Source organism: Ahaetulla prasina, chromosome 2, assembly GCF_028640845.1.
Source record: "Ahaetulla prasina isolate Xishuangbanna chromosome 2, ASM2864084v1, whole genome shotgun sequence".
NCBI lineage: Eukaryota > Metazoa > Chordata > Lepidosauria > Squamata > Colubridae > Ahaetulla > Ahaetulla prasina.
In genome coordinates, this window is record NC_080540.1 from 12,427,311 (window position 1) to 12,449,706 (window position 22,396).

The 22,396-nt window shown below is 43.9% G+C and overlaps 1 protein-coding gene across 1 annotated transcript in view; it reads left to right on the plus strand.

Annotated features, from left to right (window-relative positions):
* Nucleotides 1-22,396, plus strand: part of LOC131192516 (complement C4-like) — a 118,000-nt gene that overhangs the window by 48,935 nt on the left and 46,669 nt on the right. The window contains exons 11-21 of the mRNA XM_058171725.1: nucleotides 503-673; nucleotides 2,872-3,051; nucleotides 6,319-6,501; nucleotides 8,831-8,986; nucleotides 11,498-11,624; nucleotides 13,091-13,162; nucleotides 14,341-14,532; nucleotides 15,658-15,766; nucleotides 17,783-17,853; nucleotides 18,884-19,023; nucleotides 20,519-20,728. Of these exons, the coding sequence (XP_058027708.1) occupies nucleotides 503-673; nucleotides 2,872-3,051; nucleotides 6,319-6,501; nucleotides 8,831-8,986; nucleotides 11,498-11,624; nucleotides 13,091-13,162; nucleotides 14,341-14,532; nucleotides 15,658-15,766; nucleotides 17,783-17,853; nucleotides 18,884-19,023; nucleotides 20,519-20,728 (1,611 nt within the window). The remainder of the gene's footprint in view (nucleotides 1-502; nucleotides 674-2,871; nucleotides 3,052-6,318; nucleotides 6,502-8,830; nucleotides 8,987-11,497; nucleotides 11,625-13,090; nucleotides 13,163-14,340; nucleotides 14,533-15,657; nucleotides 15,767-17,782; nucleotides 17,854-18,883; nucleotides 19,024-20,518; nucleotides 20,729-22,396) is intronic.

A 22,396-nucleotide genomic window follows, 5' to 3' on the forward strand; every position in this document is an offset into this window, starting at 1 on the left:
TCAGCCAGAGGTTTAAACTGGATTTGGCATTTTTATCCACTAATCAAGTATTTCCCCAGGACCTGGGCTAGACGAATGTTGTTGTTTGGTGGTGTTAAAGGTATCGTCCTAGAATGAAAACCATTTTAAGAAAAGCTGCCTTCTGCAATTGACTGGTAGGGATATGGTCAATGTCCATGGTCTTCAAGTGCTGCTCCAGATGTTTTGAGATTGCACCCAAGGCACCTATTACTGTTGTTACCATCCTTGCTTTCTTTTCCTATAGTCATTCTACTTCTATTTGTAGGTCTTTGTGTTTTGTGATTTTCTCTGGCTCTTTCTCTTCTCTTTTGCTGTCTCCAGGTATTGCAATGTCCACTACCTAGCCTTTTTTTGTCTTTTTTATGGAGACTTGTTAGGTCTGGACTGTTTGTGTGACTGGTGCTTGTATTTGAATTCTAAAACTCCCAGAGCACTTATCATTGTTAATAAAACATTCTGGATTTTCTTCCACGTCCTCCAGGCTCGAATCACACTGCCGGATGGCTCACCAGCCGCCAACCTCCCCGTCCGCTTCAGAACCCGCATAACCGGAGCACAATCTCCCATGGATGAACAGATGAACACCAATAAGGAGGGAATTGTGAACTACAGAATCAATGTTGTTCGAGGCTCTTCCTCGGTCACTGTGACGGTATTGTTTCACCCATCAAAAGGGAGGGGACAGGAGGGGAGGAAGAAAGACAATTACAGCAAAATCTGTGTGTATGCTCACAGAAAATGGGCGTACACATACAGACAGACAGGGGTGGGTTCTACTTACCTTTACTACTGGTTCGCAATGGGAGCGTGCGCGCTTCTGTGCATGTGTGCCAAATATGATGTCAGGGCGGGTGGGTGGAGTCTCCCGCCGCTTTTACTACCGGTTCTCAAGAACTGGGCAGAACCGGGAGCAACCCATCACTGCATACAACATATGCATGTATACATGTCTATTTATATGCAGTGGTGGGATTCAAATAATTTAACAACTGGTTTTCTGCCCTAATGACCGGCTTAGTGGGTCATAGTGGGCATGGCCAGGAGTGTGACAGCAGCACTTGGTCTCCCACACTCCCCTGGAAGCAAAAACAGGTCGCAGGGGACTGCGCCACACCCCGCCATGCTCCGTTTTGGGCCTACTAGGCCTCCATGCAGCCTCCTGGGAGCAAAAACAGGCTGCAGATGGGGCTCACGCCGCATCCCCCCCCCATGGCCCATTTTGGGCCTAGTAGGCCTCCCTGCACTTACCTGGGAGCCAAAATGGGGCATGTGGGGACTCCTGGAAGGGGCCTGCCAGCAATTTAACAATCGGTTCGCCTGAACCAACTGAATCCCACCACTGTGTATATGTATGTGTATGTTTATGTTTATATGTATATGTATTCATACTGTACAGGTATTCCTTGATTTACAACAGTTTATTTAATGACCATTTGAAGTTACAATGGCACTGTAAAAAGTGAATTATGACCACTATTCACACAGCCATTGCAGCATCCCCATGATAATGAGATCAAAATACAGACGCTTGGCAATTGGCATGTATTTATATGTCTGTTGCAATGTCCTGGGGTCATGTGATTTTGCAAACTTCTGATAAGCAAAGTCACTAAGAAAGCCTGATTCACTTAACAATCGCAGTGGTTCTCTTAACATCTGTGGTAAGAAAGGTCATAAAATGGGGCAAAAGTCACTTAGCAACTGCCTTGCATAGCAATGGAAATTTGGGGCTCAATTGTGATCATAAATCGAGGACTACTTGTTCATGAAACTTTCCCAACCCAGAGACGATAGATAGATAGATAGATAGATAGATAGATAGATAGATAGATAGATAGATAGATAGATAGATAGATAGATAGATAGATAGATAGATAGACAGACAGACAGACAGACAGACACATAGATAGACAGACAGATAGACAGATACATAGATACATATATAGACGATAGATAGATAGATAGATAGATAGATAGATAGATAGATAGATAGATAGATAGATAGATAGACAGACAGACAGACAGGCAGGCAGACAGACAGACAGGCAGACAGATAGACAGATACATAGATATATAGATGATAGATAGACAGATACATAGATACATGTATAGATGATAGATAGACAGATAGATAGACAGATACATAGATACATATTTAGATGATAGCTAGATAGCTAGATAGCTACAGATAGATAGATAGATAGATTTTTTTTTATTTTTTATTTTTTATTTTTTTACATTTATATCCCGCCCTTCTCCGAAGACTCAGGGCGGCTTACAGTATGTTAGCAATAGTCTTCATTCTATTTGTATATTTATATACAAAGTCAACTTATTGCCCCCAACAATCTGGGTCCTCATTTTACCTATCTTATAAAGGATGGAAGGCTGAGTCAACCTTGGGCCTAGTGGGACTAGAACCTGCAGTAATTGCAGGCAGCTGCTGTTAATAACAGACTGCATTAGCAGTCTGAGCCACAGAGGCCCCTGTGATGATGGAGAGATGGATAGATGATGGATGGATGGATAGATGATAGATAGATAGATAGATAGATAGATAGATAGATAGATAGATAGATAGATAGATAGCTTCACATAGCTTCTCTCTAAGCGATTTACAGAATCAGCATATTGCCCCTAACAATCCGGCTCCTCATTTTACCAACCTTGGAAAGATGGAATGGATGGAAGGCTGAGTCAACCCTGAGCCAGTGAGAATCGGACTGCTGGCAGTCAGCAGAATTAGCCTGCAATATTGCATTCTAAACCGCTGCACCACCACGGCTCTTGATATCCCCTCTGTCCAGTAGAGGGGATATCAAGATCAGACTATCTTTATTTTTCCCACAGCTAAGAGCGGGAACAGAGAGTCCAGCAGAAGCGACCTTGACTGCCAAGGCCACCAAGTCCACCAGAGGCAACTATTTGATCATTGAAAGTCCCAGAAGTTATGGCTTGAATATTGGAGAGACCCTCACAATTGATTTGAAACCCATTGGATCAAATGCCTTCACCGACATCTATTACATGGTGAGTCCCTTCAGGAGGTTTGGTGGGAGATGTTCACAGGAACCTGGCGCTTCTCTCTCTTTATATACAAGTGGCTTGTCCTGTCAATGTTGGGGCGTGTCTGCTTGTAGAACTGGGCAGAAAATTAGCAGTGTGCATCCATGAACTCCAACTAGCAGTCTGAAGATGTGATGAAAACTCCTTAATTGTGCAATACATGGACACGCATAACCATAGTTTCAACTGGGAAACTCTGAGAACCCTAGACCAAAAATGCTAGAGAATTCCTGGAAGCCTGTTACTCAGACAGATCAGCTGTCAATAGATACATAGAAATAAACAACATTTAAATACCATTCAAAAGAGACAGTCAAAAAGCTAAAAGGCAAATAAAGAGATCACAACAGCTCCTTCCTAGCAATCAACACCCAGATAAACATAGATGAACACCTCGATCAGGGATGTCAAACTCAACAACTGGATCTGGCCCACAAGGATGCTTAGATCTAGCCTGAGGGGCCGCCATGGAAACAACGAAGGACCAGCCTGCAGGGTCTCTACCAGCAAAAATGGAGCTTGGGAGAACCATGCGCGCCCCTCCCCAAGCTCCGTTTTCACTGGCAGAGCACTCGGGCCCCCATAGGCGCCCCCACACAAGTGATGTCGAGCTGACCATGCCCCCTTTGCCACCCCCAACTCCCCCAAGGTCAAATACAACCCTAATGCATCCCTCAATGAAATCAAGTTTGACCTCCCTGACTAGATTAACATCAGACCAGCAAACACGAAGTAAACAATACTCCAATCAAGAAAAAAAATAGTAACGCAGAAAAATAATCAAACATAAACAACAGTCTAATCCAGAAACTATCAAGACCACTCCCACCAAGACCAGGGTGAAATTCTACCGGTTGGCACCGGTTCAGGCGAACTGGTAGTTAAAAAGCTACCGGTTCAGGCGAACCAATAGTAAAAAAAAAGCTACCAGTTCGTCCGAACCAGTATTTCCGACGATCAGCTGTGCCGCGCGGTTTATATTCGCTAGAAAGCAAGAAATGCAATCTAAATCGCATGGCATAGCTGTTCCCCCCCTCGCTGTTCTACTTACCTTGTCAAGCCTTCTTTTCCCACGCAAAGTGCACATTTGGAGTGCACTGTGCATGAGTGTGCAGTGTGCTTTTGACACGCACTGCATATGTGCATGCACAGCGTGCTTTTGGCGCACACCACGCATGCGTGCGCAGTGAACCGGTGGCAATCCATAGAGGATTTCACCACTCACCAAGACCAAGCTACTGGTATATAAAAAGAGAGCAAATCCCACTTCCTTCTAGCACTGATGATGTAACCTAGCTGGGTAATGAATACATGTTTTCTCCTTGCCTTTGGTTATAGCAATAGCATATTTGGTTATAGCAATAGCACTTACACTTATATACCGCTTTACAATGCTTTACAGCCCTCTCTGTAGTCAGCCTATTTCCCCCAGCAATCTGGCTCCTCATTTTACCCACCATGGAAGGATGGAAGGCTGAGTCAACCTTCAATCAAACTTCAGAATGTGGGAAGAGTTAGCCTGCAATACTGCATTTTAACCACTGGTTCCACCACAGCCCCTATAAAGTGGCTTATTATTTTGTATAATTTTCTAAATAAATTGTAGCTATATTTACTATCACCTATATTGCAACACAGACGGCCTCCCTCCCTCCCTCCCTCCCTCCTATCGTTTATTCCCACATCAACAACCTTGTGAGATAGGTTGGATGAAAAGATGACCAGCTCAGAGCTTCCATGGTTGAGAGCAGCTTTACAACCTGGATTTCCCCACCACATTCATTACAATTAACCACATCGACTCGAGACGAGAGGGAGGAATTGGCCCTATGGCTCCCAGATGTTGCCATAGGTGACGAGGAACAACAACCTGGGTCTGCCCATGCTTAGTCGAACACCTTCACCCTTAGACCACAATGGATCTTGGGCTGAGAGGGAAAGATTGACTCAGTCAAGATTATTCCCTCGCTCATCTCACCTGGTTCACTTTAAACGTTGTGCCATGATGACTTGTTATGGAGCAAACTATAGACAGTCCTCAATTGACAACCATTTAACTTGTGACCGCTTGAAGTTACAGCGTCACTGAAAAAAAAGTGACCATTGTTCACACTTACAATCATGGCAGCTGTTGTGACCCAGGCCCAAGTAGGTAGTAATAAACTTAGTCTGTGGAAAAGCAAACTTTATTCGAACAGCTGGGAATTACTTCATTCCCAGTGTCGTTCAACTCAAAGTAAAACAAATGCCTCCCAACACAAATTCCTCAGTTATCTCACAAACCTTAGTCCAATTAGGCAAACTGCCAAAGGCCCTTCTTGGCAAATGTCCAGAAGCCACAAAAACAAAGATGTAGATCAGGGATGCCCAAACTTGGCCCCTTGAAGAGTGGTGGACTTCAACTCCCAGAATTCCCCAGCCAGCAACTTGCTCATATTTATAGCTCATGCTGGCTGGGGAATTCTGGGAGTTGAAGTCCACCACTCTTCAAGGGCCCAAGTTTGGACACCTCTGATGTAGATGAAGCAGAAGACAAAACAGAAGACGCAGCTACAACGTTGTTTTCCAGCAAAGCTCATATGCCGGGGCTGGTCTGTTTTAAGCCTTATGGGAGGGGCCAATCATCTCTTGGCCCTACTCCCGAGTTGTCCTCTCTGCTTGACCTGCTCTTGCCTTCTGGCAGCTCTTCTCATGCGTGCACTAGGAACAGGCTCCTCCTGTTCCTCTGCCTCACTACTATCAGGCTCTGGAGGTTCTGAAGTCTGCACCTCACTCCCTGATGGTCCTGGCCTCACCTCAGCCTCATCACTGTCCGACTCCGTTGCCAGCTCCGTAGGCTGCTGACAGACCATAACAGCAGCATCCTCATAGTCAGGTGATCAAAATTTGGGCGCTTGGCGACTAGCCTCTATTTATGACGGGTTGCGGCATCCTTGGGTCATGTACCTTTGGCGACAAGCAAAGTCGACAGGGAAGCCAGGTTCACTGAACAACCGTGTTACTAATTTAATAACACCAGTGATTCATTTTAACAACGGCGGCGGGAAAAGTTGTTAAATGGGGCAAAACTCAACAAACGTCTCACTCAGCGATGGAAATTTGGGGCTCAGTTGAGGCCGTAAATTGAGGATTTCCTGTACTGGGTTATGGGATTATTATAATTCTTTTAAAAAAAAAAATTCTGGAAGATGTGCCTCTGTGCTTGAGCACTGTTTGTCCATTTTCCTACAGGTTCTGAGCAAAGGAGACATCATCTCTGTCAACAGCGCTCCGCGAGGCATTCTCACAGCAGCCCCTATTCGCATTACACCTAATCTGATGCCAACATTTCGTGTTGTGGCTTTTTACCGCCTTGGGGATGAAATTGTCTCTAACTCCATATGGTTGGAGGTGGTCCCCCGCTGCGAGGGGAAGGTATGTTGCATTTAGGAGGGGTTTGCGTTTCCGAATCCACTCCAGAGTTTTGTGCCAGTGATTTGTTTATAAGACAGTCAGTTGTTTCACTCATTGTCACATTCCCGCATTCCGTTCGGTGCTCGGCTTGGTTTTTGGTGTAGTGCAGGGCAGAGGTGAAATCCAGCCGGTTCTGACAGGTTTTGAAGAACCGGTAGTGGAAATTTTGAGGAGTTCAGAGAACCGGCAAATACCACCTCTGGCTGGCCCAGGAGTGGGGAGTGGGGTGGGAATGAAGATTTTGCAGTATCCTTCCCCTGGAGTGGGGTGGGAATGGAGATTTTGCAGTATCCTTCCCCTGGAGTGGAGTGGGAATGGAGATTTTGCAGTATCCTTCCTCTGGAATGGGGTGGGAATGGAGATTTTGCAATATCCTTCCTCTAGAGTGGAGTGGGAATGGAGATTTTGCAGTATCTTTCCCCTAAAATGTATTGGGAATGGAGATTTTGTAGTAACTTCATCTAAAATGTATTGGGAATGGAGATTTTGCAGTATCCTTCCCCTAAAATGTATTGGGAATGGAGATTTTGCAATATCCTTCCCTGGAGTGGATTGGGAATGGAGATTTTGAAATATCCTTCCCTAGCATGGGAATGGATATTTTGCAGTATCCTTCCCTGGAGTGGAGTGGGAATGGAGATTTGGCAGTATCCTTCCCCTTGAATAGACTGGTAATGGAGATTTTGCAATATCATTCCCATAGAATATATTGGCAATGGATATTTTGCAGTATCCTTCCACTGGAGTTGGGTGGGAATGGAGATATTGCAGTATTCTTCCCCTGAAATAGAGTGTGAATGAGATTTTGCAGTATCCTTCCCCTTCCCTGCCCACCGAGCCACGGCCACAGAATCGGTAGTAAAAAAAAATTGGATTTCACCATTGGTGCAGGGGTGTCAAACTCAAGGCCCACAGGCTGGATCCGGCCTACAGGGTGCTTAGATCTGACCTGTGGGGCCAGCCTGGAAACAGCAAAAGACTGGCCCGCAGTGCCTCTGCCAGCGAAAACGGAGCTCGGGGCGGGGACACATGAGGTGGGGTGGGGGTTCTTTTGTTGTATCTCACTTGACCGCATTTCTTTTTATTTTATTTCAACTCATTTTGTATCATTTTCATTTCCTCTCAATGTTGTTTCACCTCATTCTACATCAGTGTCAACTTTTGGAAAACACAGAGTTAGGTTTTCTCCGTATAGATAAATATATAATTTTTTTGGGACAGTTTGCAAAGGACAATACTGATAGTCCTTCAACTTACAATTATTGGTTAGTGACCATTTGAAGTTACAAACAGCAATGAAAAAAATTACCGCATTTTTTGGAGTATAAAATGCACCAGAGTATAAGACACACCTTAGTTTTTGGGGAGGAAAATAAGAAAAAAGCTGATTGGCAGGTAGATTGGCCTCCTGGAATACCCCCAATCAGCTGTTCCCAGAGGTGAATTTTAGCAACAGGTTCCTTGGTTATGAGCTCTGTGCCTTGCTTTTTTTTCATCCTCTGAAACTTCTGAAACTACATTTAAAAAAAAAAAATTCTGCCTCTGAAAGCCTCCAAAACAGAGCTTCAGAAAAAAAGCCTCTGAAGCTCTGTTTGGAGGCTTTTTTTCTGAAGCTGTGTTTGGGGGCTTCTTTTCTGAAGCTTCATTTCTGATGCTTTTTTTCAGCCTCTGAAACCTCCATTTGAGAAGCTGGGCGGGGTTACATTCATAGTATAAGACGCACCCAGATTTTCACTCTCTTTTTTGGGGGAAAAGGTATGTCTTATACTCTGAAAAATACGGTATTTGTGACCGTTTTTCACACTTATGACCACTGCAGCATCTTGTGGTCATGTGATCAAACTTTGGATGCTTTGCAACTGGCATGTATTTATGACAGTTGCAATGTCCTGGGGTCATGTGGTCACCTTTCATGACCTGATGAGCAAAATCACTAGGAAAGCCAGATTCACTTAACAACTGTGTTCCTAACTCAACAACCATAGTTGTTAAGACAAACAATTTTGTCAAGAAAGGTTGTAAAACGAAGCAAAACTCATTTAACAATTGTTTCGCTTAGCAATAGAAATTTGAAGCTGTGGTTGTGGTCATAAGTCATGGACTACCTGAATTTAGGCGGACTTTAGTCCAACTGGACTTCCTCCAACCCATTACTTTCCAAATATTTCAGAGAACATTTCTGGAATTCCCAGGCAATTCATGAAGCTCTCACCTCTCCCATCTAGAGATCAAGGAAGAGGTTGGGGTTGGTTGTCCTACTTCTCCCTCACTCTGTCTTTCCAACCTTCAGCTGGAGATTCGCTCCTCGTCAAACGTTGACCGTCTGCAGCCACAGTCACGCCTGTCACTCACCCTAAACACAGATGTCAAATCCTTTGTCTCTCTCTCTGCCACGGATGCTGCCGTTTACGCTCTCAACGGGAAGAATCGACTCACACAAGGAAAGGTATGGCGCCTTCTGGTTCAGCTACTCTTCTTAGTCATTTGGGTGCACAACTCCTTGTTTCTACTGCATGTGTAAGATAGCTGTGATGGTTAGGAATTTGATGGGCACATTTGGGAACCTGAGGGGTTTTATTTATTCATTCATTCATTCATTCATTCATTCATGGTTTTTTTTGTTTTATTTTATTTTATTATTTCATTTTATTTTATTTTTTATTGTTTCGTTTTGTTATGTTGCTATGTTATATTTCATTTAATTTCATTTTTTTGTTATTTTATTTTATTTTATTTGTTTTTTATTTTATTTCTTTTTATTTCATTTCATTTCATTTTTATTTTATTTTTTATTGTTTTATTTTATTTTATTATTTTTTATTTTATTTTATTATTATTTTATTTTATTTTATTTTTATTGACTGCCCACATTACCCCAAGGAAACTCTGGGCAGTATTACATTATTAAAAAGATAAAATTTTACAAAGCCTATACAGAAGAGAAACTAAGGGCCGTGATAGCTCAGGCTGTTAAGAAGCCTGTTATTAGAACACAGCAGCCTGCAATTACTGCAGGTTCGAGCCCGGCCCAAGGTTGACTCAGCCTTCCATCCTTTATAAGGTGACTCATATTTATGATGGTTGCAGGATCCCCAGATCATGTTGATTGTAAAAAAAAATATACAAATAGAATGAGACTATTGCCTTACACACTGTAAGCCGCCCTGAGTCTTCGGAGAAGGGCGGGATATAAATGTAAACAAAAAAAAAAGTCATAAACCACATAAAATATAGGTAGTCCTCATCTTACAACAGTTCATTTAGTGACCCTTCAAAGTTATCAGGGCTCATTCAGACGCTTGGCAACTGACTCATATTTATGATGGTTGCAGGATCCCCAGATCATGTGATTGACAAGCCAAGTCAATGGGGAAGGCAGATTTGCTTAATAACGGGGTTACTAATTTAACGCTTACAGTGATTCACTTAACAACTGTGGCAAGAAAGGTTGTAAAATAGGGCAAAACCCACCTAGTAACTGTTTCTCTTAGCAGCAGAAATTTTGGGCTCAATTATGATAATAAGTTGAAACTACCTGTCCATTTTTTTTTTATTTGCATTTATATCCCGCCCTTCTCCGAAGACTCAGGGCGGCTTACATTGTGTTAAGCAATAGTCTTCATCCATTTGTATATTATATACAAAGTCAACTTTTATTGCCCCCAACAATCTGGGTCCTCATTTTACCTACCTTATAAAGGATGGAAGGCTGAGTCAACCTTGGGCCTGGTGGGACTTGAACTTGCAGTAATTGCAGGCAGCTGTGTTAATAACAGACTGCTTAGTCTGTTGAGCCACCAGAGGTCCATAACCCTAATCAAAAGATAGGGAGGGAATAAGATGAAGAGGGAGTGAGGGGGGATCTGTCAGTAGTCTGTCAACTGCACCCAGTGTGAAGACTCCCCTCCATTGGAGCTCCAAGCCAGCTGGCAATGCCAAATTTTAAAGCTCTTGTGGAAGATCAGAAGGATTGGAGCAACAGATGGAAGTTTATTAAGGAGAGTGTCAGGCTGCCTCTGATTATATCTAGGAAAGAATACACCTTGACTACATTTGCAAATAAAGAAAAGTACTTTTACTAGATACATCTTGATTGCAGCAGTATAAAGTTGAATCTGAGACAAAATATGGCTAACATTCCAAACCCCCGCTGTTACTCCCTCCTCTTCCCAAGAGGTCATCAGGTCTGGTCCAATGCCAGCTCCTTCTCGGGGCCCCGTGGTAATCTTCTTCCGCAGGTCTCTTGCTGTCAGTCAAATCAGGAATGCAATGTCCGTTGAGAGTTCGCGCTCAAACATTCCTGTTGAATTCAAAGCATTAATCTCCCCTCCCCCCTTAATTATGTCAGACCGGCAGTCTTAAAGGGCCCTCTCTCCTTACCCTGAATCCAAGAGCTATTTACATTACAAATAAAACCCCATGCTATCTAACAACTGAATATAAAGAGTACAAAAGATGTGAAGATTGGAGTGGAGGCTGACAGAGAGATTCATTGGTGGTATTCAGCCGGTTCTATCAGGTTCGAGCGAACCGGTAGTGGCAGCTGCGGGAGGCTCCACCCACCCTCCCAGACATCATCACGTCCTGTTTTTGATGCTCTGCACATGTGCAGAAGGTCCTTTGCATGCGCGGAGGTGGTGTGCGCACTCATATTTGCGAACCAGTAGTGAAGATAAGTGAATACCATCCCTGGAGAGATCCAACCTAGAACTAAGGAAAAATTTCCTGACAGGAAATCTTTGCTAGTTATGTTTGCACCTCTTCTAATTCTAGCTAACCTGTCTGGGGAATTCTGGAAGTTATCGTCCACACATCTTAAAGTTGTGAAGGCTGAGGAACACTGATCCAGTAAAACATCACACATCGATAGAAGCAGGCTCTCTTTTTCTCTGGTCTCTCTCACTTTCTGGCCTTATCATCTTTCCACACCTGTATTTATTTTCCCTCTTGAAATCAGGTTTCTGAGGCCATGAAAAGTTACGATCTCGGCTGCACTGCCGGCAGCGGGGAAGATTCCCTGGGTACCTTTGCCGATGCTGGTCTCTCAATTCGTGCTGGTGAACAGCAAAGCCCTCTCCGGAAGGGTGAGTAACCAGTCCTGAAGGAAAATAAAGGAAAATAAAAGGGGCAATTATCATCAGTTTCTATCCTCATAAAGAAAATGAATAATATGAATTGCAAAGCTGTGAGGAAAAGAAATGATATAACCCTCTTGGTTGGCTCAGAAGGAGATAAGGTTAAAACTGTCAAAAACTTGCAAAGACAATGCCCAGGGGTAGGCTGCTGGGGGTTTGCATGGGTTCGGGAGAACCCCTGGCTAAGATTCTGTGCAGTTCGGAGAACCTCCAAATCCCACTCCTGGCTGGCCCCTCCTATCCCAGGAGTCCCCATATGGCCCATTTTAGATGCAGGTAAGTGCAGGGTGTGTGTGGAGGATCAGGGAAGGCGAAAAACAGGCCTACTGGAAGTTCGGGAAGGCCAGAAATGGGTCCGGCCCGGCTCAGGCTCTGGAGGCCCTCTGGAAGTCAGAAACGAGCCTGTTTATGGCCTCCAGAGGGCCTCCGGAGCCTGGAGATGCCGTTTTTGCCCTCCTGGAGCTCAAGGAAAGCCTCTAGAGCAGTGGTAGTCAACCTGGTCCCTACCGCCCACTAGTGGGCGTTCCAGTTTTCATGGTGGGCGGTAGGAGTTTTGTCCAATACTGAAGCATTTTCCTTTTTTTTAATTTTCCTTTTTAAAAAATTTTCATAGCATTATTTAAAAACATTTTCATTAGGTTTTCATAAAATTCCCCGTGACAATTTAAATTTCTGAAAATATACTATTTGTATTGCCCGCGCATAAGTTTAGTTCACGTTACGTAAGTGAAACTAAATGGCGCTATAGTGCGACCGCAAACAAAAGAGTCCCGTCCCAGAATAGCTCGCGCATCTCCCCCCACACCACCCAGCTGTAACAGACAAGCAGAGCTGGTAGCCGGCACCCCCCATAAACCCAATCCATGATGCGCGAGAGACATATGCAGATGACGATACACGGCGCATTACTGTGGAACCGGTGGGCGGTTAGAAAATTTTACTACTAACAGAGATACAAAAGTGGGCGGTTGGTATAAAAAGGTTGACTACCCCTGCTCTAGAGCCCAGTGAGGGTAAAAACGCACCACCACCACCCCGACCGTGGTGAAAGAGGCCAACTAGACCACACCCACCATGGCCACTCCCACCCAGCAACCGGGCAGAGAACCCCTTACTAAAATTTTTGAAGTCCACCCCTGAGAACGCCCTTTTTCTTCTTCTTAGATTTGTGCCCTCTTGTCTGACATTTCAATCAAATCTCACAGGTTTTGACAACTTTCTAATAGCCTGGGCATTCACGGGTGCCGATTCACTTGCTTTACTGTCTGGCAAATATTTATTTTCTTCTTCTGTTTCTGAGAAAGCCGCAGCTCTCTTTTTCCGTCAGGAATCATCCCTTTTAATATCGCCGTTAGTGGGATTTTATTTAATTCCTTATCGAGTTTCCAGTCATCTTCTCCTTTTCATTTCCACAGCACACGGATGCGAAGAAAACGCTTCCCGGAAAAAGCGTTCCCTGTCGTTTCAACTTGAGATCGAGAAGAAGGGTAAGTGCTGGGAGATGAAAGGATGAGGTTCTCTGTTGTGATTCTAAGAATCCAGTTGCTCCAATTTAAGCAAAGAACTTTACTGGGGAAAACCAGAATTAGTAATAGACCTGGGGGAACCCAGAACAGGATGGAGCCCGTTAAATGGTTTGTATGAATGTGTGTTGTCGCCGGGGTGTGGGGTGTTATTATTTTACTAATCTATTGTTTTATTATTTTTATCATTTTTATTTCTTTTATATAGTTTTTATATCTGTGTAAGCCACCTTGAGTTGCCATGTGCGAGTAGGTGGCAATATAAAATTTCATAATAAAACAAAACAAAACAAAAAATAAAATAATGCAAATGCAAATACAAGCTAGCATTTAGGCTAATATACTGCCCCCTAGTGCAGGGGTCTCCAACCCTTGGTCCCTTTAAGACTTGTGGACTTCAACTCCCAGAGTCCCTCAGCCAGCAAAGCTGGCTGAGGAACTCTAGAAGTTGAAGTCCACAAGTCTTAAAGGGACCAAAGTTGGAGACCCCTGCCCTAGTGCTTTACAGCACTCTTTGTGTTGTTTATAATATAAAACAGGGGTTCCCCCCCACCCCACAGCCCACTTACGTGCTGTGGCCTGTTTGAAATAGGGCTGCTGGAAAATGGGGCAAACATCTGGGCACAAGCCGCGGGCAAGCGCATGTGTGAAGTGGAAGGCGCTTGCACATGCATGCGAAGCTCCATTTGTGCAAATGGTCTAGATAAAATGGTGGGGAAATTGTAAAAAAAAAATGTAAGGTTATTTTGTTTGTTTTCTTGTTCACCTGAATTGCTTCTGGACAGGCAGAGAAACTGGGAAGTCCAATTGGGAGTCAAGGAATTCAGAACATCAGATTTTTCCCATAGCTGAACAAAGAACCAGATTTCTTAAGCCAGCTTCAGTTCTAATTGTGTTATGCACCAAAGTCAAGCTGCTGTATTTTGGGAGTTAAGGTTCACCTATCTTAAAGTTGCAAAAGTTGAAAAATGCAGGCCTGGTATATCAAAAAGAAAAATTTGGAAACTGCTGGGATAGACTAATCAGAATTCTAAGAAGGGAATGTGAAATATCGAGTTACCTTTACCTTTCTGTATCTCTTTCGTTTCTGCATTTCATATTCACCGATATTTAATCTTCTTCTCCCCCTCTCTCTTCTGCAGTTGCCAAATACCATACACCTAATCAGGTTAAATGCTGCAAAGGTGGCATTGTGCTGCTTCGCAATGCCCGATCATGCGATGAACGTGCCAAAAGGATTCAGAACACAGAGTGCCGTGAAGTCTTCCTTGACTGTTGCCGCTATGCTGCCAAATTACGTCGCCAGTCCTGGGGGTCCCATGGTCTTGCAAGGGGTGAGTATCAGAGGTGGGTTTCAGCAGGTTCTGACTAGTTCTGGAGAACTGGTAGCGGAAATTTTGAATAGTTTGGAGAACCAGTAAAAACCACTTCTGACTGGCCTCGCCTCCATCTATTCTCTGCCTCCCAAGTCCCAGCTGATCGGGAGGAAATGGAGATTTTACAGTATCATTCCCCTGGAGTGGGGTGGGAATGGACATTTTACAGTATCCTTCCCCCTGCCATACCCACCATGCCACACCCACCAAGCCATGCCACGCCCACAGAATCGGTATTAAAAAATTTGAACCCCACCACTGGTGAGTATGGTAACCCTGAGCCAACTGAATAGGAAAAGAGAAAGGTTATATCCAGATGTCTGAACATCAATTCCTGTCGGCCCCCAAAACACATTTTATCACAAAGCGTTCCAGCTTCAGCATTCTTCCTCACAACAGCCGTAATATCTTTCTGTCAGACTCCAAAAAGCAGGAAAGAAATGTTGCCATTCTTAAAAGCAGACTTATTAATTGTTCCTCACCCATAGACAGAATCTTGCCAAATTAAAATAGTCTAACAACACCTCTATAAAGCATATAAAGGCAGTCCTCGAATTACAATCTCGATTTAAATTGTGTATAAGCAATTCCTTTGGTCCATAAAGAGTTTCAGAAACCGTAGTGTATACAGGTAGTTCTCAACTTATGACCCCAATTTCGGTTGATGAATGTTTTAAGCGGGTTTTGCCCCATTTTACCACCTTGCTTGACACCATTGTTAAGTGAATCGCTGCAGCTGTTAAATTAGTAACACAGTTGTTAAATGAATTCGGCTTCCCCATTAACTTTGCTTTTCAGAAGGTGACAAAAAGGGATCACAGTGAAATTCCAGAGACAGTGACTGTTAAAACACCTGAAGTTAAGAGGCCTGAATACCATTCCTTCTAAGGTAGCAGGAGTCTCCAACCTCAGCAACTTTAAGACTTGTGGACTTCAACTCCCAGAATTCAATGGCTGGCTAAGGAATTCTGGGAGTTGAAGTCTGCAAGTCTTAAACTTGCCGAGGTTGTAGACCCCTGCTGTAAGTTTTTTCGGAAAAGAGCAAACTCTCATTTTAGCTAATGACTTTCTCTTTCTACATAGTTGACGATGAAGACGAAGAAGATTATTTTGATGATGAAGTTATCACGCTGAGAAGATATTTCCCTGAGAGCTGGCTCTGGAAAACTTTTGTTGTGGATCAAACTTACACGTGAGTAGAACAGAATCTCAATTACAAGTCATGTTTCATTTCTTCTGAACGCTTCATCCACATCAGATATTGGGCTCCAGGGAACCTGGATCCAGGTACTGTGTCCAAATGTTTGCCTGCAGAATTATGTACAGGTCATCCTCGACTTACATTAGTTCATTTAGTGACCATTCAAAGTTACAACGGCACTGAAAAAAGGGACTTAGAACTGTTTTTTCACACTTACGACCGTGGCAACATCCCCAGAGTCACATGATCAAAATTCAGACACTTAGCAACTGACTCATATTTAGAATAGAATGGAATAGAATAAAATAGAATAGAATAGAATTTTTTATTGGCCAAGTGTGATTGGACACACAAGGAATTTGTCTTGGTGCATATGCTCTCAGTGTACATAAAAGAAAAGATATCTTCATCAAGGTACAACATTTACAACACAAATGATGGTCAGTATATCAATATAAATCATAAGGATTACCAGCAACAAAGTTACAGTCATACAGTCATAAGTGGAAAGAGATTGATGATGGGAACGATGAGAAGATTAATAGTAGTGCAGATTTAGTAAATAGTTTGACAGTGTTGAGGGAATTATTTGTTTAGCAGAGTGATGGCCTTCGGGGAAAAACTGTTCTTGTGTCTAGTTGTTCTGGTGTGCAGTGCTCTATAGCGTCGTTTTGAGGGTAGGAGTTGAAACAGTTTATGTCCAGGATGCGAGGGATCTGCAAATATTTTCACGGCCCTCTTCTTGATTCGTGCAGTATACAGGTCCTCAATGGAAGGCGGGTTGGTAGCAATTATTTTTTCTGCAGTTCTAATTATCCTCTGAAGTCTGTGTCTTTCTTGTTGGGTTGCAGAACCGAACCAGACAGTTATAGAGGTGCAAATGACAGACTCAATAATTCCTCTGTAGAATTGGATCAGCAGCTCCTTGGGCAGTTTGAGCTTACTGAGTTGGCGCAGAAAGAACATTCTTTGTCGTCCTTTTTTGATGATGTTTTTGATGTTAGCTGTCCATTTGAGATCTTGCGATATGATAGAACCTAGAAACGTAAAGGTTTCTAGTATTGTGAGTATTGTGTTGTCTAGTATTGTCTAGTATTGTCTAGTATTGTGAGAGGAAGGGTTTCTCCTAAAGTCTACCACCATTTCTACCGTTTTGAGTGTGTTCACTTCCAGATTGTTTGATTGATTGATATTTATGACGTGATCAACTTTTTCCACATTCTGACAAGTAGAGTCAACGGGGAAGCCACATCCCCTTAACAACAGTGTTACTAACTTAACAACTGCTGCAATTCATTTAATAACTGTGGCAAGAAAGGTCTCAAAATGGGGCAAAACTCACCTAACACCTCACCTGTGTGGCTTAGCAAGAGAAATTTTGGGCTTGGTTGTGCTCATAAGTTGTGGACAGGGGTGAGCTGCTGGGGGTTCACAGGGGTTCAGGAGAAATTCTAGCTAAGGTTCTGTGCAGTTCGGAGAACCCCCAAATCCCACTCCTGGCTGACCTCGCCTCGCCCACCCCAACCTGCCCCTCCCAGGAGTCCCAATGTGGCCCCTTTTGGATGCAGGTAAGTGCAGGGTGCCTGCAGAGACTCGGGGAGGGCGAAAAACAGGCCTACTGGCCCTTTTCTGGCCTCCAGAGGGCCTTCGGAGCCTGGGGAGGCTATTTTCGCCCTCCTGGAGGCTCAAGGAAAGCCTCCAGAGCCTGGGGAGGGCAAAAACGTTCCCCCCCCCCCGCTGTGGTGCAGGAAGCCAACTAGGCCACACCCACCATGGCCATGCCCACCCATTAACCAGGCAGAGAACCCCTTGCTAAAAATTTTGAAGGCCACCCCTGGTCGTGGACTACCTATAAACGGGGTCTTGGAGGTGCTGGGATGAGGGCTTAATGCAAGGGTGAAGAGTTTTATGATGACCAGTGGCTGCATTAAAGATTTTGAAGAGTTTTGTGACCTTGGTGGAAATGTCCGTGATAAAGAAAGAAAGCTTCTTCTTGGTGTTTTCCAGGGAAGAATTTCATCTTCCCGATTCCATCACCACGTGGGAGATCCAAGCGGTTAGCATGTCTTCTGCAAAAGGTAAACGTTGATGATTTTCTGCTTTTTTTGCGGGGAACCAGACACTCACAGACTTTGCCTCTCAAAGATATTGCCCAGGCATCTCCAAACTTGGCAACTTCAAGTGTTGTGGACTTCAACTCCCAGAATTCCTCAGCCAGCCAGGAGTTCTGGGAGTTGAAGTCCACTAATTGTAAAGCCGCCATGTTTGGAGATCCCTTATCTAGCTTCTAAATTCTGAAAAACTCTTTAGTCCAATGCATCAGAAGGGCATCACTTGTGTCGGGGCAATTGTGGTGGCCTGAGAGCTCTGCCAGTGAAAACAGGCTCCCGATCTCTGTTTCTGGATGCAATGGCTTTTTGCAACCCTCTTCCAATGAAAATGGAGCTCGGGAGGGCCGCGATTGCCTCCTGCGGCCCTCCAGAGCTCTGTTTTCGCTGGCGGAGGCACCACAGGCTGGTTCTTCGCTGTTTCCACGGCAGTCCCACGGGCAAGATCCAGCAGTAGATTTCACATTTTGTTACTACCAGTTCACAGCACACACGCACCCAATACGCACACATGCCTGCCTTCGGCACATGCACCCAGCCTTCTGTGCATGCGCTTTTCTCACACATGCGCCTTCCATGCATGTACCCAGCCTCAAAAACGGATGGCATAGAGCCAGGGCAAGTGGGCAGCACCCGCAATTTCCACTACCAGTTTGCCGAACTGGCTGAATACCACCTCTGGCCAGAACTAAGCACTTCATGGGCTGGATCCAGCCTGCGGGCCTTGGGTTTGACACCCCTGATTTAGATGAACTGATAGTCTGATCCATCTTCAGGCCCTTCTTAGATTTTTTTTTCTCCCTGTTTCTACCTGTGTCAGGATTTTCTCAGTCAAACAGAGGCTTTTCAGTTCAATATTTAAACTTCCTGTAACATACTTACGTTTCCTTAGCTCCATGCCTTGCTTATTTCTTTTTTTTGGTTTTTGTTTAGTAATAAGAGTTCCATTGTTATCCAGCTGCTTCTCTTTGCTAATGCTCAGTTCTTCCTGTGTTTTTAGGGATTTGTGTTTCAGAACCTTTCAAAGTTACAGTCTTCCAAGACTTCCACATTTCTCTCCGGCTGCCATACTCCGTGAAACAGTTTGAACAGATAGAGCTTCGTCCAGTGTTATATAACTACCAATCTAATCCACTCAGTGTAAGTGACATGCAAATCCATACAATGATGCAAAAATATTGCAGATCAATATTACGATGGAACCAGATCAGTTTCTAGAATATTGGGTTTTGTGGGCATTGAATTAGAAAAGGAATATGTTGTGACCAAGGCCCAAGTAGTGATTACCAAACACAATTCAGTCCTGAACAAATTTTATTAAAACAGCTGAGAATTAATTCATTCTCAGATTAGTCCAAAACAAATCGTAACCAGTCCGTCGGCCTTATCACCTTTGTTGTCTTTGGCAACCTGCCAAAAGCTTTTCTTGGCAAAAACCACACAAAGTTCAAGAGATGCTGACAAGAAACAATGGAATCAACGTTACTTTTCCACAAGGAACCCAACGGTTCATTGCTGCTCTTTTAAGCCTAATGGGAGGGGCCAATCATCTTCTGGCCTTACTGCCGAGTCGTCCTTTTTGCTTCAGCTGCTCTTGCCTTTTGGCAGCTCTTCTCATGCATGAACTAGGAACAGGCTCCTCCTGTTCTTCTGCCTCTCTGCTGTCTGCCTCTGGAGGCTCCGGAGTCCACACATCGCTCCCAGATGGCCCTGGCCCCATCTCTGCCTCTGATGCAGAGCCCTCGTCCGGGCCTTCCCCTGACTCCAGGACTGGCCCATGGTCCTCCCCAGCCTCCTCACTGTCCGACTGCACTGCCAGCTCCACAGGCTGTTGGCAGTCCATAACAGAATATAGGAAATTAATACCATATATACGTATATCACAGAAGTGAGTACATCCCCTCACGTGAGGGGGGTCATGTGATTGCCTTTTACAACCTTCCCAACTGGCTTACAACAAGCAAAGTCAATGTGGCAAGTGGATTCGCTTAAAAACCACAATGATTTCTTAACAATTGCAGCAAAACAGGTTGTAAAATCAGGCAGAACTCTCTTAAAGACCAACTTGCTTAGCAGTGGAAGTTCCTCTCCCAGTTGTGGTTGTAAGTTGAGGATCCCCTGCAATTTAGAAAAATAAGGACAAGCAGAAATGTATGAATCACCATCTCAGTTTCAGTATCAGAGCAATCTCAGAGTTTCTTGCAAGAATCATCCAGAAGCACACACAGATAACTGGTTCAGCAGGATTCATTAACTTGTCTTTATATACATAATAATAGATGAACAAATGTACAATACCAATAGGAGATTCTTCCAACGTGGTAGCAGTTACAAGCAAAACACAAGCAGAGGAGAGAACAGCAGAGATGAGTTTCTAATTTCAGTTCAGCAGACAGACTAGTTTTAGTTTCTCTGCACAGACTCAGAAGCTGCAGACTAAGACATGCTCTGGCTCCAGTTTGTCTCAGCTCCTGAACAGCCCTCATTGGCTGACTTAGTTGCTATGCCTATACATTGGCTGACCTTATTACTATGTCTTCCCAGTCATGAATATTCTGACAAGCAGTTGCTTGGTTGTTCTTGGAAAAGATGTTTAATATTTGAACAGATCTTGTTTCTCATTTTTTTGACGTAGGTCTTTGTATATCTGGAGCCAGCTGAAGGCATCTGTTCTCCAGCAACACTTGGGCCAGCACGGAAACGGAAGGTGGAGGTTCCAGGGAACTCCGCAATTCCCATGCCCTTCGTTCTGGTGCCCATGGGGGCGAGTGACATCCCCATCACTGTTATTGCTGTTGGCGAATGGGGGATAGGGGACAAGGTTTCCAAGAAATTACGGGTCGAGGTAAGAAGCATCAATTACAGCACATAGGGTAACAAGTGCTCCATAATCTTGCTCCAGGTGCAAAATGGTGTTAAGTCAGGATAACGAATCTTCCAAAATCACAAAACTGCTTCTCATTTATTTTGGCTATGTCACGCAGGCAAATTTACTGAGAAAGCAATTATGTTAGGAAGAGTTAGCGGTAAAAGAAAAATGGAAACCAGACCACCAAAGAACTCGGTGGCTGGACACCATCAAAGCTGACACCAGCCAGAGCATAAAACAACTCAAAGAAGTAGTGCAAGATTGGAAGATGTGGAGAGACTGGACTCGTAGAATTGCCAAGAGACAGACACAACTGAATTGATAACTACAACTTCTCCTCCTCCTCCTCCTCTTTCTTCTTTCTTCTTCATTAAAAGTGCATGCTTTTAGCTTGCCTTTAGATTAGCAACTCTCTCCCAAAACACAATCTATTGAGAAAAGAAAATTCTGCCATGAAGTATCAAAAATCTTTCTCTCCCAGTTTAATTTTTGACTAGGACTCAGGGGGTGAAACTACTACTACTTCTCCTCCTTCTTCTCCTTCCTCTTCTTCTTCTCCTCCTCTTCTTCTTTTCATCTTCTTCTTCTCCTCCTCTTCCTCCTCCTCTTCCTCCTCCTTCTTTTCTTCTTTTCTTCTTCCTCTCCTTCTCCTTCTCCTTCTCCTCCTCTTCTTCTTCTTTTCTTCTTCTTCCTCTCCTCCTCCTCTTCTTCTTCTTCCTTTCTTCTTCTCCTTTTCCTCCTCCTCCTCCTTTTCTTCTTTTCTTCTTCTTCCTCTCCTGCTCTTCCTCCTCCTCCTTTTTCTCCTCCTCTTCTTCTTCTTCCTTCTCCTCCTCCTCCTCCTCCTCTTCTTATTTCTTCTTCCTCCTTCTCCTTCTCCTCTTCTTCTTCTCTTCTTCTTCTCCTCCTCCTCCTCTTCCGCCTCCTCCTCCTCCTCTTCTCCTTCTTTTCTTCTTCCTCCTCCTCCTCTTCTTCTTTCTTTTCTTCCTCTTCTTCTCCTTCTCCTTCTCCTCCTCTTCCTCTTCTTCTTTCTTCTTCCTCCTCTTCTTCTTCTTCCTTTCTTCCACTCCTTCTCCTCCTCCTCTTCTTCTTTTCTTCTTCCTCTTCTCCTCTTCCTCCTCTTCTTTCTCCTCCTCCTCCTCCTCTTCTTCTTCTTCTTTTCTTCTTCTTCCTCTCCTCCTCTTCCTCCTCCTCCTCCTCCTCCTCCTCCTCTTCTTCTTTTCTGCTTCTCCTCCTCCTCCTCCTCCTCTTCTTGTTCTTTTTCTTTTCTTCTTCTTCTTCTTCTCCTCCTCCTCCTCCTCTTCTTCTTTTCTTCTTCTTCTTCTTCTTCCTCTCCTTCTCCTCCTCCTCCTCCATAATCATCATCATCATCAAGCCTTCTCCAAGCCAAGGATTAAAGTTGCCTTTTGAATGGGGTGCTGCATGGTATATTGCCAAAGTCAGAGGAAGGAGGATCCGAAATGGCAAGGAAATCCTGATTGATTCAACTCTTAATAGTAGCTAAACATAGCAATTTCAAATGACAAAGGATTCTCAAATCCTGCTAAAAGGCAAAAAAACAAAAAAAACCACCCACATCACCAATTTTATACAGCAATTTTATAGGGTTTTTCTGGATTAGAGACAAAGAGATGCATAACATAACAT